The sequence below is a fragment of the Mobula birostris genome, chromosome 8, assembly GCF_030028105.1.
Source record: "Mobula birostris isolate sMobBir1 chromosome 8, sMobBir1.hap1, whole genome shotgun sequence".
NCBI lineage: Eukaryota > Metazoa > Chordata > Chondrichthyes > Myliobatiformes > Myliobatidae > Mobula > Mobula birostris.
In genome coordinates this window covers 47724450-47739295 of record NC_092377.1, presented here as the reverse complement: position 1 = coordinate 47739295, position 14846 = coordinate 47724450, and the positions used below count along the sequence as shown (strand labels likewise).

Below are 14846 nucleotides of genomic sequence, written 5' to 3'. Positions count from 1 at the left end.
CGACTCTCTCTTTATACAGTTCCTGATTAGGAGCAATAGAATATTTCTTGTCAATTTCTTTAATCTTGTCAACCAGTTTAAGTATTTTATTATTAGTTCGCTTTTTCAATCCAGCAGAATGTGAAATAATTTGTCCACGAATATACGCTTTAAAAGTATCCCATAGTACCCCGCTGGAAATTTCCTCCATAAAATTCGTTTTTGAAAAAAAATCAATCTGTTCCTCAATAAAATTAACAAAGCCTGAGTTCTGAAGCAAAGTGGTATTAAATCGCTATTGTCTAGTACTGGAAGATGTATCCATTGACTTAATAGTTTCAATGGCACATGATCAGAACCAATGGAATCATATTTGCAGACAAGTGGAATTAATTGACAGTCAATAAGAAAGTAATCAATTCTAGAAGAATGATGATATAACCATATATAACATATAACCATATAACAATTACAGCACGGAAACAGGCCATCTCGGCCCTTCTAGTCCGTGCCGAACGCTTACTCTCACCTAGTCCCATCTACCTGCACTCAGCCCAAAACCCTCCATTCCTTTCCTGTCCATATACCTATCCAATTTTTCTTTAAATGACAATATCGAACCTGCCTCTACCACTTCTACTGGAAGCTCGTTCCACACAGCTACCACTCTCTGAGTAAAGAAGTTCCCCCTCGTGTTACCCCTAAACTTTTGCCCCTTAACTCTCAACTCATGTCCTCTTGTTTGAATCTCCCCCACTCTCAATGGAAAAAGCCTATCCACGTCAACTCTATCTATTCCCCTCATAATTTTTTTCAATACCTCTATCAAGTCCCCCCTCAACCTTCTACGCTCCAAAGAATAAAGACCCAACTTGTTCAACCTTTATCTGTAACTTAGGTGCTGAAACCCAGGTAACATTCTAGTAAATCTTCTCTGTACTCTCTCTATTTTGTTGATATCTTTCCTATAATTCCGTGACCAGAGCTGTACACAATACTCCAAATTTGGCCTCACCAGTGCCTTGTACAATTTTAACATTACATCCCAACTCCTGTACTCAATGCTCTGATTTATAAAGGCCAGCATACCAAAAGCTTTCTTCACCACCCTATCCACATGAGATTCCACCTTCAGGGAACTATGCACCATTATTCCTAGATCCCTCTGTTCTACTGCATTCTTCAATGCCCTACCATTTACCATGTATGTCCTATTTTGATTAGTCCTACCAAAATGTAGCACCTCATATTTATCAGCATTAAACTCTATCTGCCATCTTTCAGCCCACTCTTCTAACTGGCCTAAATCTCTCTGCAAGCTTTGAAAAGCTACTTCATTATCCACAACGCCACCCATCTTAGTATCATCTGCATACTTACTAATCCAACTTATGTGTTGGGGTCAGGACAGGTCCTCTGAAATGATAACATTCAGGTATTAAAAGTTGCTGATCCTCTCCACCTCTGATGAGCACTGGCTCATGAAGCTTTGGTTTCCTCTCCTGAAGTCAATAATCAGCTCCTTGGTTTTGCTGACATTGAGTGAGAGGCTGTTGTCATTATTAGAGGAACTATTTTATAGCTAGAAAGTCTAACGTACATTAGTTTGTTTTTCAGATTCTAATGTCACAAACCAGTTCTGCTTTCTCAATGGTCCACAGTGGTCCAGCTGAAGTACTTGGGTAGACAGGAAAGTGCTGAGAGTGGACGTTCAGGAGTGCAGCTCAAATGATGTACTTATTTGATTTAATGTCCAGCACAGAAGCGTAGTGGTTAGCGTAACGTTATCACCGTTCCAGCGACCTGGGTTCAATTTTCTGCTCAGCGCTTGGCGTTTGGGGTTTTCTACTTGGTGCTTGGCACATGCGAAAAGAATGAGAACTCTTTATTGTTGGGGTGTAAGAATCTCCAAATTTCTGAAGTTCCAGAGTCCACCATAAAAGAGTTAATAAGAATAACCGATTTGTTCGGAAGTGCCAGATTAGACAAAGATCTATCCATCAAAGGATTTAAACAGCAGTTAAAATCTCCACCCATAATCAACATATCATCGTTTAAGGGATGTAAAGAGATGTTTAAAAAAAATTCAGGACAATCAACATTTGGAGTGTAAACATTAACCGTAACAACTTTTTTGTTAAATAACCAGTAACTAGCAAAAATCTGCCATTTGGATCTGAAATAGTCTCATGATGCACAAATGAAATTGAAGGATCTATAAAAATAGAAAAAATAAATACTTAGGAGAAGAGGAGAACAATCCTCCATCTTAAGATGTAATACTTCTCCAATAAAATTTCAAAGAAAAGGAAAATCAAAGACTGAATCTACTACGTAATTACTCTCAAAAGCAAAAAGATTAAAAGTGAAGAATGCAAAAATACTTTTATTCAAAAATACGAAAAATACCTACACTAGAAAACCAAGGCAAGAACCCTCAAAATATAAAAAGTCTAAATCTGTAAGCTAAATATAGCTTTTTTTCCCCAAAAAAACCGAAAAGCAAGTTAGAAAAAAGGAAAAAAAAAGAAAACAGTGCGTTAACTAGTCCTTAACAGACGAAGGCAGGTTGTCGAGAAAACTTTGAGCTTCATCCGAAGTCATAAACAAACAATGAGATTTATCAGCCAGAACAACTCTCAGACACGCTGGGTACAGCAACGCTAATTTGAAGCCCTTATGATAAAATTCTGACATCTGCGGTTTAAAAGCCATCCGTTCCCTCAAAACTTCCAGGCTGAAATCTTGAACGATGTGAAATCTGAAACTTTGAAATTCAATCATACCTTTCTGCTGAGCAGCTCGTATCACTTGATCCTTAATGTGAGCATAGTGGAACCAAACAATAATAGGTCTCGGTTTAAAATCTTTGGAAGATTTGGGGTGTAAGGTACGATGCACATTATCAAGCAATGGGGGGGTCTCCAAAACTTCTGAGCCAAACATATCCATTCCAAATTTAGAGAAATATTTAGTAGGATCACCTGTCTCAACATCTTCGGGAAGCCCAATTATTCGCAGATTCTGTTGCCGGGATTGATTTTCAAATCCATAATCTTTGATTTAAAACGTTCCAACTGCTGAGATGTCGAAGCTATATTTTCCTCCAGAATTTCAATTTTTCGATCTCTCTTCTGATCGGCTTCATCCATTTCTGAAATTCTAATATGTTGTTAATTGATTTCATGTCTAAACAATTTAACATCATCTTGAATCGTCTTCAAAACTTCTTCAAACACAACAAACCTTTGGTTAAGTGTATCCTTCAGAAGTTTAAACATTGTTTCAAAAGTTAATGGAATGTGCTTAGATGCTTTAGGATCGTCATCTTTTTTCCCGTTCCCGCCGGAATCTTTCCCATTTTAACTTCTTGTCCTCTGGTCAGCATTTTCAGTAAGTTAAAATTGAAATTCAAAGATATATTTGTAGCATAAACCCTTTAGTGTAGGTATAGATATAGTAAATAAGGGTGATTACAGGTAAGAGTAGTAAAGGGAATGGAGCAAAGCCAGAATGAACCTCACGCCATGAGTGCCTCCGGGACAATCCAATAATAATCAATCAAGGGGTAATTTATCTTTTATTTAGAGATACTGTGTGGAACAGGCCTTGAGCTCACTGCCCAGCAACCCACCTGGCCTAATCACAGAACTAATTAACCCACTAACTGGTACGTCTTTAGAATGTAGGAAGAAACCAAAGCACTGAGGAAACCCATGTGTTACAACCTTCTTACAGATGATGCCAAAAATGAACTCTGGAAGACGACACCCCAAGCTGTAATAGCATCCCACTATGTTACTGGGCCATAATGTTTCCTTATGATTGTGTGATTGATGAAGAAATAATTAATCCATTGGTGTATATGAATGTAACAAAGTCAAATGGTGTTACTTTTAATTTTGTTGCATTCTAGTTCTATCAGTTAAGTTTGGGAATCAAAATGAATTATTAGTTGTATTTTTATTTTTTCATCAAAAAATGATGAGTTAGTCATCATTCATGGATTAGTTATTATATATCCTACAAAAAGAATATCATTAATAACTTGAGACAGATGGATATGTTTCTCCTAAAAGTAAATTTGTAAATTATTAAATTCTTTGTAGTGGAGTACAACCTGTAATTATAATTGCAAATGTGGGCCCAGTATACTTTCTAGTCATTGCTCAGTCCCTTTACCTACATGTTGTTCTTTGTCCATTTTTTGCCAAATAGCCAGTATATTTTGAAATGCTTTTTTTTACATAATAGGAGTCAAACCAATGCATTGATATTAATTATTTTTGTTCTCTTCAGCATCCATCTGAATCCAGCTGTTCTCCTCCAGCATTATTTCCTGGTCTGGTACCAGCTGCAGCACAGTCTCCTCTGTCAACTTTAACAAATAGTCTAAAGAAGAAGAGCTTTGTAAATCTTGATCGGAAACATTTACAAAGTAGATGCTCACCAAATGTGAACAAATCTATACAGTCAAAGAATCAACACAAGGAACAAATTGCAGAGACAGAAGGAAATGGTAACTGCAAAGTGCAATGAATGGTAGAGCAGAATTTGAATACTACTTCCAAGCGTTATAAAGTTTCAGCAGCAGGACTGTACATTTTCTAGAGGGACAAAACTGACTGAAAAAATGTGCACTGAGTAAGGCCACGTGGCTTACACAGGAACTAGCATGTATATATTGCAACTTTATTTTGAAGAAACAATCCAGTACATTAACTAATCAAAATGGTTACAAAAAAACTATTAGAATAGTGATTAGCATATGGTGAATGAAATTTCTGTACATTATGACATAGAAATTGGATTGCCTGTCACAATAGTTTTTGTATGCAATATTATGCAAGTTCAATTTTAAAAATTTGTAAAGAAAATCATGTTTCTTTCGTGAGTTCTATGAAGTCTGCAGAACTCTTTTTGTTACCACCATGCATAAGATGCATTGACCAGAAAAGACATAACTGATGACATGCAGTGCCAGCCTAGGCATCAATTCCATGATCTCAATTAGCTTCATTCTGCTAAGTCCTCCACTCACCAACTTCCAGACTGCACACCCATCTATCCTGACCCATGGTGAACTGGACTCCATTTCTCCATTCCTCACTGCTAAATTGCACAAAGAAAAGGAATTTGAACCGATGCGGAGTGAAAACGCTTGATCTGTAATGTGTGACTTCGAGCATTCTACAGTAAAATTTTGATCATGTAGACCTCAATTAGAACGTTGATTAACCTGCAGTACACCATTCATTTGTGGTCTGGTTCCTTACTAGCTGCTATGGTACTTCTAATCCTACTTTTATATCATCTTCTTGAAACTATATTTGTATGTTAATTGTTTATAAAATGTTGTAAATTTATTGTTGCCTTTTTTTTCTGATGGTGGGGAAATAGGAGCCTTTCACAGGAAAGCTGTTCGAAAAAGATCATTTAGGATTCTATCCTGCTGAAGCAGACTGACCTTTACCTTGCTGTGGTCAGGTGGCACATCTCATACACCTCCTTGTACTTAAAAAGGTCCCACTCAAGAGCATCAGGCCATTGTCTGCTGCACCATCACCAACCTCATTGACACTCTGGACATCTCCCATCCACTGCCAACTTCAGAGTTCCTATACCCCATGCTGCCCATTTGTCTCCTACCGAAGATCCACAAACCTGACTTTCCAGATAGGCCCATTGTTCCTGCCACGCTCTACTTGTGTCCGCATATCTCGAGTCCATTTTATCAGCCCTGGTTCAGCCAGTTCCCACCTACATCTGTGACACTTCATATGCTCTTGATGAACTAGAAACCACAGAAAAACTACAGCACAGAAACAGGCCTTTTGGCCCTTCTTGGCTGTGCCGAACCATTTTCTGCCTAGTCCCACTGACCTGCACACAGACCGTATCCCTCCATACACCTCCCATCCATGTATCTGTCCAATTTATTCTTAAGTGTTAAAAAATAACCCGCATTTACCACCTTATTTGGCAGCTCATTCCACACTCCCACCATTCTCTATGTGAAGAAGCCCCCCCCTCCAATGTTCCCTTTAAACTTTTCCCCCCTCACCCTTAACCCACGTCCTCTGGTTTTTTTCTCCCCTTGCCTCAGTGGAAAAAGCCTGCTTGCATTCACTCTATCTATACCCATCATAATTTTATATACCTCTATCAAATCTCCCCTCATTCTTCTACACTCCAGGGAATAAAGTCCTAACCTATTCAACCTTTATCTGTAACTGAGTTTCTCAAGTCCCGGCAACATTCTTGTAAACCTTTTCTGCACTCTTTCAACCTTATTTATATCCTTCCTGTAATTTGGTGACCAAAACTGAACACAATACTCCAGATTCAGCCTCACTAATGCCTTATGCAACCTCAGAGAACTTTTAGTTCCCTGGCCCTGATCGCCTCACTTTCACTGTGGATGTTTTGGTTCTCACATTTCTATCTTCCATCAGAAAGGCCTTAAAGTTCTCTGCTTCTTTCTAGGCAACAGATCTAACCACTTCCCCTCCATCACCATCCTCCTCCCCCTTGCAGAGCTGGAAATCACACTCAATGATTTCTTTTGGCTCCTCGCACTTTCTCCAAACCTAAGGTGTAGGCATGGGCTCCAAATATGCCTGCCTTTTTGCTGGCTATGTGGAACAATCCACGTTCCAAGCCTTCACTTTTAATGCTCCTCAATTCTTTCTGCACAGCATTGGTGTTACTTCATGCACCCATGCTGAGCTCAACAACTTTGCCTCTAACTTCCACCGTGCCTTTAAATTCACTTTGTCCCTTTCTGATACCTTTCTCCCCTTTCATGATCTCTCTGTCTCTGGAAGCAGATTATCTACTGATATATTTTATAAACCTGGTGACTCTCACAGCTGTCTTGACTACACCTCTTCCCACCCTGTCACTTGTAAAAATCCTTTGCTTCTGGACTCAGTATGAGGCTTTCCATTCCAGAACATCTGAGATGTCTTCCTTCTTCAAAGAACAGACTTCTCTGCCATTGATGCTGCTCTCACTTGCACATCCTCCATTTCTTAGATATCTTCTCTCACCCCATCCTCCTGCCACCATAAGAGGGATAGAGCAACTCATGACGTAACCTACAATGCCACAAACCTCTGCATTCAGCACAACATCCTCCACAACTTACCATCTTCAATGGGATCCTACCACTAACCACATATCCCATCCAAATTTTTACCTTCTGAATTAGAAAGTAAATTAGAGTTAGAATCCCCCCGCCAAAAAATTATTTCATTGTTGTTATACATTCATTTATTAAGATGTTATTTTGTATAAAGTCAAACACATCATTGGTAATCAACAAAGAAGTGGGAGAGAAGATGTGTGGTTGCCCAAAAGGTTACGCAGTTGCCTAAAAGCGTATTTAGGCTATATATTGGACTATATTATAGATTATAGAAGCTACTCTCATATTTTAAGACTTTAAAATGGAACTGTTCCTTGGAACGAATCAGTTTGCAATCTCAAGGCAGTTTTTTTTGAAGTAGAGGATTTGAAATACAATTTTTTTTTGAAAATATGGAATAATCACATAGAAATCTACAGCACATTATGGTTATCCGACCCACAATGTTGTGCCGACCATGTAACCTATTCTGGAAACTGCCCAGAATTTCCCTATGCATAACCCTCTATTTTTCTAAGCTACATGTACCTACTGTATCTAACAGTCTCCAGCACCAGTGCATTCCAAGCATCCACTGCTCTCTGTGAGAAACTTACCTCTGACATCTCGCCATAACTACTCCCAAACACCTTAAAACTATGCCCCCTGTATCACCCATTTCAGCCCTGGGGGAAAAAGCTTCTGGCCCTTCACACGATCAATGCCTCTCATCATCTTGCCCATCACCTCCAACAACTTGCCCACCACTGAAGTAGGACTCACTGGTCTATAATTTCCTGTGTTATCTCTACTCCCTTTCTTGAACAAGGGAACAACATTTGCAGCCCTCCAATCCTCTTCCCATCCCTATTGATGAAGCAAAGATTATCATCAGAGGCTCAGCAATCTCCTTCCTTGCTTCCCACATTAGCTTAGGATATATCTCGGCCAGATCTGGTGACTTATCTAATTTGAGACTTGTCAAAAGCTCCAGCTTTCTTAATATCTATATGCTCAAGTGTTTCAGTCCATTGCATGAGAGGTGATTGATAAGTTCATGGCCTAAGGTAGAAGGAGTCCATCTTAGAAAACCTAGCACATTTATTTTTCAACATAGTCCCCTCCTAAATTTACACACTAAGTCCAGCGGTCGTGGAGCATATGGATCTTGCACCTCCAGAAAGTGTCCACAGCATAGGTGATTGATAAGTTTGTGGCCTCTTGAACTGCTGCAGTCTCTGAGGTGTAGGTACACCACAGTGCTGTTAGGGAGGGAATTCCATGATTTTGACCCAGTGACGATGAAGGAATGGTGATATGTTTCCATGTCAGGATGGTGAGTGACTTGGAGGGGGGACTTCCAAGTGGTGGTATTCCCAGATATCTGCTATTCTTGTCCTTCTAGATGGTAGTGGTCGTAGTCTGGAAGGTGCTGGCTTAGGAACCTTGGTGTGTTGTTGCAGTGCATCTTGTAGATAGTACACACTGATGCAACTGTTCGTCAATGGTGGAGGGATTGGAAGCTTGTGGAAGGGGTACCAATCAAGTGGGCTGCCTTGTACTGGATGATGTCAAGCTTCTTGAGTGCTGATGGAGCTGCACTCGTCCTGGCGAGTGGCGAGTATTCCATTACACTCCTGACCTGAGCCTTGTAGATGGTTGACAGGGTTTGGGGAATCAGGTGAGTTCCTAGCCTTTGTCCTGCTCTAGTAGCCACCATGTTTATATGGCTAGACAGTTCAGTTGAAAGGGAGGAGGTACACACTGTAAATGAGGAACTTCCCAAAAAAGTCAAGTCTAGACTGCCTGTGGGAGCAGATGTGCGATTCACCAGAATTTTAACAGAAGAGGTTGCTCATGTGTCAAAGCGACAGTGAGTTTTTGAACTCCAGGTATTGTGGGGATTAAGTTGAACCCTCTCAGTACTACACAATTATGGAGTGATTTAGAAATTGTTCAGAAATTCATCTATGGAAACCAATTGGGACAATTCTGGTTTTTGCACATAGTTGTATTGTAGATACGTGAATACATCTGAGTTCTAATTTCTCTGGAAAAAAAAACTTTTTCGTCCAAACAGCCTAAATAATGGGCTAGATTTTGTGTGATAATGATAGCAAACTCAGCATCCATCTTCAATACCTCAAGTACTGTAATTGACAGGAGGTTTGGAATTTTGATGCATGTGAATGAGGAAATTTTGAAGTTGCTGTGAAAGTGGACAGTGTTTTGATACTGAAGTTCAGGGGAAAAGTATTAATTTTCAGTGATTCCCTACCATTCACTGCCTATTTCACTCAAAAGTCACATGACACATCAGATGAGCCACTGATATTGCACATTCATTGTTTTGGATGGGTATGCTTATGGAGGAATTTGAATTTCTTTTTGTAGGGCAGCTAAAATATATTTAAGGCTGTACCTAAATTATGGGATGAATTTCAAAACATTATGGCTGAGTTATTGACATGACATAGACAAAATTTCAGAAAAATAACATGTTCTTTCAATTAGTTGTAGTTTTTGAAAGCTATTACAGAAATAGGTACATGTAGAATTAGGCAGACATACCACAACTCTGAGTGGTTGAGGACAGAATTGTGAAGAGTACAAAATGGTTTTAAAAGATTTGTGTTTTTACATTTGTGATTGTTTTTGCAAAACATAAGGCAAACTATTCCATCAAAAGATGTGCAAAACTTCTAGTTTTTAACTACTTATGCTAAATTTGGGTCTATGACTTAAACCAGTGGTCCCCAAGCAAGGGAACGATATGATTTGGCGATATGAGTCAGCTGCATCTTTCCTCATTCCCTGTCACGCACTGTTGAGTTTAAATGCACGCGAGGTCATGACCCGCGTGTCAGCGCGGGAAGGAAATCAACTCCTTAAGCTTGCAAATGATGGCGGGCTGAAAAGTATGTTTGACATAACATCTCTGCCGGCATTCTGGATCGAAGTCAAGGCTGAATATCCTGAGATCGCCACGAACCCACTAAACACGTTGCTTCCATTTCCAACATCATATCTCTGCGAAGCAGAGTTTTCTGCAATGAACGCAATGAAAACAAAATTGCGGAATAGACTGGACATAAGGAACCCCCTTTGAGTATCGCTGTCTCCGATCACTGTCTTGTTGCAGGAAAACAAGCCCAGGGCTCCCGCTGATTCAGCGATATTGGTGTGTTGCAATGATTTTACATGTTCATACGGGGGAAAATATGTGCTGTGTGTTTAGTATTCAAACGTTACTTAAAATGTTATGATGCTATTGACTTATATAACCATGTAACAATTACAGCACGGAAACGGGCCATCTCTGCCCTTCTACTCCGTGCAAAACGCTACTCTCACCTAGTCCCACCGACCTGCATCAGCCCACAACCCTCCATTCCTTTCCTGTCCATATACCTGTCCAATTTTTCTTTAAATGATAATATCGAACCTGCCTCTACCACTTCTACTGGAAGTTCCTTCAACACTTACTTCAAGCGCCCCGACCTCCCCTGATAATTGGCTTATCACTATATACTTGCAAGGAAAATATGCGCTGTGCTTAATATTAAATTCGTTAGATAAACCCTTTTAGAAACGAAATTGAGTGTATTAGCCACTTATCACTGATATTCTAGTCGTGATTAACAGCAGCCCCGCGCCCCCCCAAACAGAATCGCCAAAGATGATTTGCGGAGGGGAAAAAAAATCCATCGGCAGGTACACGCATGTGCAATGGTGCCGCGCAAGGCTTCATGGTCATTGTAGTCTTATCTGGGTAAACACAACATATTTGACTGCTACTCTTGGCCATTGGCAACCGTACCCACCCCCCTCCACCCCCCACACATACACACCACGGGTCCGCCGGTCCGCAGTGCAAAAAAGGTTGGGGACCCCTGACTTAGACTGTTGTTAGATTTTTCCTTTCTAGAACAGGGTTAACATTAAGTATTGAAGTAAGAGTCTATTTCCATCCTAAGGACTAATGCCTCAATGATCCTACCTGTTTTTTCTTTATAAGTTCCCTCAGCAAAGATTACTTAAGGTAAATCCATCTTATTGAAGTCAGCAATGAGGATGGGTTGCCTTGTTGCTGACTACAAAATCTTGCATTATGTTTTTACCTTCTTGGTAAACAATTGATATGGACAAAAACTTCTAACAATAGTTCATCTGGATGCTGGTGGGATTATTTGGTAGTTATATGTTAAAAGGCAAACTGCAGGTTACCAATTTGTATTTGACCTTGTTTCTTTTTACTATGGGGGATGAAAACATACTCAAGGCAATATTTGTTTTTATCTTCTGAGCAGATTCTGCATTTAATTCATGAGTTACATAGTGTTATATCTTTAGATACTAGGCAGCATACTATCAACATCCTGGGGGTTACCATTCACAGGAGACTGAACTGTCTAGCCATATAAACATGGTGGCTACTAGAGCAGGTCAAAGGCTAGGAACTCACCTCCTGACTCCCCAAAGCCCATCCACCATCTACAAGGCTCAGGTCAGGAGTGTAATGGAATACTTGTCACTCGCCAGGACGAGTGAAACTCCATCAACACTCAAGATGCTTGACATCATCCAGTACAAGGCAGCCCACTTGATTGGTACCCCTTCCACAAGCTTCCAATTCCTCCACCATTGACGAACAGTCGCAACAGTGTGTACTATCTACAAGATGCACTGCAACAACACACTAAAGTTCCTAAGGCAGCACCTTCCAGACCACGACCACTACCATCTAGAAGGACAAGAATAGCAGATACCCCTCCAAGTCACTCACCATCCTGACTTGGAAACAAATCACCATTCCTTCATTGTCACTGGGTCAAAATCAAGGAATGCCCTCCCTAACAGCACTGTGGTGTACCTACACCTCAGAGACTGCAGTTGATTCAACAGGTAGCTTCACCACCCCCTTCTCAAGGGCAACTAGGGATGGGTAGTAAATGCTGGCTTAGCAGGCAATGCCCACATTCGTAAATGAATAAAAAGCATGAATGCCAAGCAAAATTACCACTTGCTACTGCAACTACCTTTGCTGTTACAAAGAAAATATTGATGGGCTTGAGATTTAGACTTCTTCTAAATTGTATAAACAAATGAATAATCCAATAGTTAGGCATACTTTACGTATATGGTTTCAATTCCGAAGATTCTTTGGGTTCAATCAATTTATTTTAGCAAGTCCTATTATATCTAATTTCCTTTTTCAACCTTCCACTATGGATCAAGCTTACTTTGATTGGAAAACCAAAGGTATAGTATGTTTTCGCGATCTATTTTTGGATAATTGTTTCATGTCTTTTGATCAACTTTCTAATAAATATAATTTACCCAAATCTCATTTTTTTAGATACCTACAGATTAGGAACTTTTGAATTACTGCTTCTCCTAATTTTCCACACTCATATCCAATGGATACTCTGGAAAAAATTTTAGATCTAAATCTCTCTCAGAAAAGTGTTGTAGCAATTATTTATAACATAATTATGAATTTATGTCCTGATGTTTCTAATAAAATTAAAACTGATTGGGAAAGAGAATTTAAGATTATTATATCGATTGAAAAATGGGAAAAAATTCTTCAATTGGTTAATTCATCCTCTATATGTGCTAAACATGTATTGATACAGTTTAAAGTAGTGCACAGGGCTCATATGTCCAAAGATAAACTATCTCGTTATTATTCTTATATTAATCCTATATGTGATAGATGTCATTCCAAGATAGCTTCTCTAACTCACATGTTTTGGTCATGTCCTTTGTTGGAAAAATATTGGAAAGATATTTTTGATATTATTTCAACGGTTTTGAATACAGACTTACAACCTCACCCAATTACTGCTATTTTTGGATTACCAATGATAGACCCAAATCATTTAACCTCTTCAGCTCGTCGGATGATTGCATTTCTTACTTTAATGGCTAGAAGACCCATTTTGCTGAATTGGAAAGAGATTAACCTTCCTACTGTATTTCACTGGTTTTCACAAACTATGTTGTGTTTAAATTTGGAAAAAATTAGAAGTGTGGTTTATGACTCTTCCATCAAATTTGAAAAAAACTTGGAGGCCATTTATTCAGCATTTTCATATGATGTAATTTGACCATTTCCAAACTTATTTTACTTCTCTGTAGTGTTGGTTGAGAGGAATGGAGTCGTCGACACAAAGGTTTTCTTTTCTTCCATCTTTACGTTGCTAAAATTGCCCAAGTCTTTTTAGTTTAGTTGACTAATTCTGTTTAGATTAGTTTTTTTGGGGGGTGGGGTTTGTTTTTGTAAATTTTTTTTTCTTTTTCATGATTTTTCTCCAGTTATTTTTTTTTTGTCCTGTATTATTCATTGCTATCCTACATGATTGGGAGTTTTGTCAATTTATACTATTTGGTTTTATAATTACTCATCTTAAGTATAACAATGTATTTCCAACAATTTTGTATTATTGCTATGTTATATTTATATTTTATGAAACTAATAAAAAGATTGAAAAAGAAAGAAAGATTTGGCCAACTTTAAGTTTGGTAATTGTGGCATGCTTGCAAGAATTTGTTCAAACCTACACAATAACCTGCATTTTGTGCAAGTTGTTGCTGCAGTGCAGTGGCAGAATATAAATTCCAGCAACTACACTGGGTTTCAACCATAAGAACATAAGTACAGATACAGCAACTCCATTTGCATGGGCAGGAATAGTTAAGATATTAGAATAAATAGCAAGTAATTTGCTTTGAATAAATATTGTTTAGTTGAGTGCATCGTTGATTGTATTTTCATGTCAGAAGTAATTTCTTGAAATGCGTTGCTTTCATTATCAAGTAAGTCCACATTATCATTCTAATCACATTTTTTTTTACTATTGTCCTTAGAGGATTGAATCTCTGTTTAAGATGGCAAGGCTTCTGTATTGCTGCACCTTATTCTGAGGAACTGATGATTGGATCTGTTTGTAGTTCATCTCTCAGGTTTTGAAGAATGTTTTTCAGCTTATCCTACAAAATTTAAAAAAATGTTTGGTTTAGTTTCCACACTTCCTACACAATTCTGTGGAACACAGTAACTAAAAAAACACACAAAAAATACAGTATAATGTTTGGCATGGTAGCGTAGTGGTTAGCCACACACTTGACAGTACCAGTGACCGGGGTGCGGCTCCCACTGCTGCCTATAATGAGTTTGTATGTTCCCCTGTAACTGCGTGGGTACTCCAGTTTCCTCCCACAGACCAAAGACAGACTGGTTAGTAGGTTAATTGGTCAATGTAAAGTGTCCTGTGATTTGGCTAGGATTAAATCGGGGTGGCTCAGTTCTTTTTTGTGTGGGGGGGTGCGCGTGGGGGTTGACGTCTTTTCTTTCAACAAACTCCATGGTTTTTCTTTGTTTCGAGGTTATCTGGACAAGACAGATCTCAGAGTTGTATTCTGCATGCATACTTCGCTAATAAAACAAACCTCTTAACCATTGACTGTACATCTGTAAAGTGATACTAGGTACAGAGTCTATACATAAGGTGACTGACAGAAAATAATAAAGTAGTGATGATGGGGGTGTGGAGGGATGGGTTAGTGGCTGGAGGTGTTGATCAACTTTAATGCTTGGGAAAAGTAACTGTTTTGAGTCTGGTGGTTCTGTGTAGCCTCCACCCCGTTGGGAGTGGGACAAACAGTCCAAGGGTTACAGGGAGAAGGCAGGAGAATGGGATGGAGAGGGATAATAAATCAGCCATGATTGAAT

At 39.1% G+C, this 14846-nt stretch overlaps 2 protein-coding genes across 15 annotated transcripts in view; one reads left to right on the top strand and one right to left on the bottom strand.

The window, feature by feature from the left end:
* The window catches only part of cenpf (centromere protein F), a 65653-nt gene extending 60308 nt beyond the window's left edge, over positions 1 to 5345 (top strand). The window contains exon 20 of the mRNA XM_072265125.1: positions 4279 to 5345. Coding sequence (XP_072121226.1) covers positions 4279 to 4518 — 240 coding nt within the window. The 3' untranslated portion in view covers positions 4519 to 5345. The remainder of the gene's footprint in view (positions 1 to 4278) is intronic.
* The window catches only part of LOC140201286 (spermatogenesis-associated protein 7 homolog), a 129429-nt gene that overhangs the window by 3005 nt on the left and 111578 nt on the right, over positions 1 to 14846 (bottom strand). For 8 of the 14 annotated variants that reach the window (XM_072265131.1, XM_072265137.1, XM_072265135.1 and 5 more), the window contains one exon: positions 10971 to 14104. The exons of 1 other annotated variant lie outside the window; for it this stretch is intronic. In XM_072265131.1, coding sequence (XP_072121232.1) covers positions 14030 to 14104 — 75 coding nt within the window. In that variant the 3' untranslated portion in view covers positions 10971 to 14029. Of the gene's footprint in view, positions 1 to 696; positions 1835 to 2394; positions 3142 to 10970; positions 14105 to 14846 lie in introns of those variants that run through there. 5 more of the 14 variants (XR_011886822.1, XR_011886821.1, XM_072265129.1 and 2 more) reach the window with 5 other exon arrangements.